The sequence below is a fragment of the Arachis ipaensis genome, chromosome B08 (assembly GCF_000816755.2).
Source record: "Arachis ipaensis cultivar K30076 chromosome B08, Araip1.1, whole genome shotgun sequence".
Classification (NCBI taxonomy): Eukaryota; Viridiplantae; Streptophyta; class Magnoliopsida; order Fabales; family Fabaceae; genus Arachis; species Arachis ipaensis.
This window is the reverse complement of record NC_029792.2, coordinates 26,068,815-26,071,858: the sequence shown is the minus strand read 5'-3', so window position 1 is coordinate 26,071,858 and position 3,044 is coordinate 26,068,815. Positions and strand designations below refer to the sequence as shown.

The 3,044-nt window shown below is 35.8% G+C and overlaps 1 protein-coding gene across 2 annotated transcripts in view; it reads right to left on the bottom strand.

The window, feature by feature from the left end:
- Nucleotides 1-3,044, bottom strand: part of LOC107613665 (chromatin remodeling protein EBS) — a gene marked incomplete at its 5' end in the record, with an annotated part of 3,754 nt that extends 710 nt beyond the window's left edge. For both annotated transcript variants that reach the window (XM_016315765.1, XM_016315764.2), the window contains 4 exon segments: nucleotides 1,321-1,459; nucleotides 2,197-2,265; nucleotides 2,372-2,714; nucleotides 2,921-3,044. In XM_016315765.1, the coding sequence (XP_016171251.1) occupies nucleotides 1,321-1,459; nucleotides 2,197-2,265; nucleotides 2,372-2,714; nucleotides 2,921-2,993 (624 nt within the window).

The following is a 3,044-nucleotide window of genomic DNA, read 5'->3' as shown; positions in this document are numbered from 1 at the left end:
CCCCCCCCCCCCCCCCCCAAAAAAAAAAAACAAAAAAAAAAGAAAAAAAGAAAACTAATCAGTTGTGTTGCTGTGTAAACAGACAACAGTATCCATCCCCTATTATAATGAGGATGACAGCTACAATAAAACAGGTCACACTTTGCACAATACATTTAACCAAAACGAAAATCAATCAGAAACCAAGTGGACACTACATATTGGATATCTCCAGAAATCTTTACAAAACCCCACACCATAAAATAAATACTCCATACGTTTTGAAAGTAAATGTCATTTTAACTAAATCGGTAAAGGGAAAAATTAACATATTTAGACACAATTACATCCTGAAACATTAATTTTCCAATGTACTAATTTTGTCATAAATGACATTTGTTTTGAAACGGAGGGGATATTTTTGTCTGAAAAGGAGAAAAAGAAAAGTCCTACACAACATTCATAAGAAGACTATGTATGAAAAAAGCATAGGAAAATTAAGCCAATTCAACAAGTAGAACTAAATTTTCTACAGAAGTTACACAGATGAATACAGATGAACATGGATGACAAGTTTTTATAAGTGCAATCCTTATTTCATAAATACCCCAAAGCACAACTAAAAACAGTTAGAACTAAAATGTGTACTTGCATCTTTTATATAAACCCATCCAGACCAAGAATCCCTCCATATGATTATATACAGCGGTACCAAAAAAATATAGAAAATGATTGAGATTACAACTTTCAATAACTTCATGCTCATAACTGGAACAAAGATAAAAGTACGAGCTTGAGGAGAAGCTACTTCACCAGCACAAGTTAACCAAGTTAAGGAACATTATTCAAAGATATTTACATGAAAACAATAATTTCAGCAATTAATCCTTTCAAATACAAATACATATTAAAAGTAAATGCTAGTCTTCATTGATTGTCAGACAAGAAAAACAATTAACACATACCATCAAATAAATAAATAAAACTCTTATTAGCATATGACATAGTCTGCAGTCTGTTAATTTTTTATGTCTCAATTATATCACCCGTACATGGAATTTCACTTTCTAAACAAGCATTCTTCCATGCTAACCAATATACACACAAACTGCAACATAACATTGCCAATTTCAAGCCTAGCTTCAAAGAATACATCCATCTTTTTGGACGAAAATAACACACTATAGCATCACTCTCCAAACACTGTCTATCATGTGCCCATTACCTACCCCCTCTATTGTGGGAATAGTATGTCTCATAAATGTGCTGGGGAAAAAATTAATAGGAACAAAAGTAAGAGTGCATTGAAACTTCGTAGGAAAAAGAATAAAAAAATCTCACCTTGCCATCAGATCCTGGTGACACTGGAAATGTAGCCTGGGGTTTCTTCATGTCATCATCAGATGAACATTCAGAACATACAAAGTGATCCAACTTCTTTGCTTCTTCAATAGTCATTCCCACACATGCAGGATGGTACCTACAACAAACTCATAAAATTGAAATATGATTCTTTCAAAATATTTAAGGTTGAGTAGTTTCTGGGGCATTGTTAAAATTTTAACAATCAATTTGAGAATGTGATCCAAATTAGGTCAGAGCCAGATGCATAAAATGTTAACAATTATATATTCGAATATATAAGCTGACATACATACATTGAAGAAAAAGCTACCAAAAATAAATACATTGAAGAAACGATATTACAAATCCAAGATTGCAAATTTATGCCAAAGGAATGGCTGCAGTAGGATATCAGCAGTTTAAAAGTCCCTCCAAAATGCATGTGCTGTTGAATTTTCAAATTGTTTAGCAAGAGCAGCTACTTGACAAACCCAATAAATCCCTTATGTCTTCCGTATTTTCTGCACTTATTTCTATCTTTTTTAATTCCTCTTGGCAAATAGAAGCAGTTGTCAAGAATAACATGCAGAATCGGTGCTCAGGCCAAGGCAGAGTTTAGATAACAAAAACTTAACTAGTTCATAAAACTTAGCAAAAACATATCCATATGCTTCTTGAAGTCTTTCTATTCTCTCAATCGTTCTCCTTTCCGTTTATGGTCAACAAACTTTAGACTGCCTCTGCAGGTGCTAGTCTTAAATCCAAGCCGAAATAACAACTCATCCACAAATTAGAATCAAAAAGTGACAAAATACAAACACACACAAATTGAGTGAAAAATAAACAAAGTAAAGCCAAATACACTTGTTTTACCAATCCTTGCATCCCTCACACTGCACCATGAGGTCATCCGGGTTATAAGGCATCTCACACTTGCAATACCTACAAAACACACAAAAAAACAAAATCAACAACACAAACCCCCCACATTTCAAACACTAAAAAGACACCATCACCACCAATCTCCAATAATGAAACAAAAACTCACACAGCGACGCGGTCGGGTGTAAAAGCTCCAGTAGCAGCCTTGTACTCGAACCTACAGTAGTAATCTTCGGCACCCACATTCTCAAGCTTTGTGTAGTTCTTGAAGGAGTGAACAACACACTTCCCTTCAATGGTGTGAGCACTCTGAATGTCATAATGATCAGATAAGAAAAGCTCCTTTGCCCCATGGAACTGTCTCCTTCCACCAATGGACTCTTCAGGCCTATAGTACCATCTCACACGAACCTTCACGTTGTTCCTACTATCGGACTCGATCTTCTCCACTCTCGCCACGTACGGTGGCTTCGATGTGTCCGAAGGACGCATCAAAACGCAGTCACCAACTAACAAAACGAAAACGAAGCACACACAAAAAACAAAAACATAATAAATAAAAAGAGATACAAAAATCGAAACCTTTCAGCAATCGAAGAAATACCAAGACTATATTGTACCGTTCAGTTGAGTCTAACCCCTAAAAGGAACGATTTTGAAAGAGTTAACGCTACTAGGTAGGTGAAAGGGTAGAGATTTTTTTTTTCTTGGTTACCTCTTACGATCTTGTTGGTGCCTCTGATGGTGTACGAGTCCAAGTCTCTTTTCCCTGGTCTCGTTTTCGCCATGCGAGAAGGTCCTCTGAGCTCTGTTTAGAGAGCGAAAAAGGAAAATGAGGG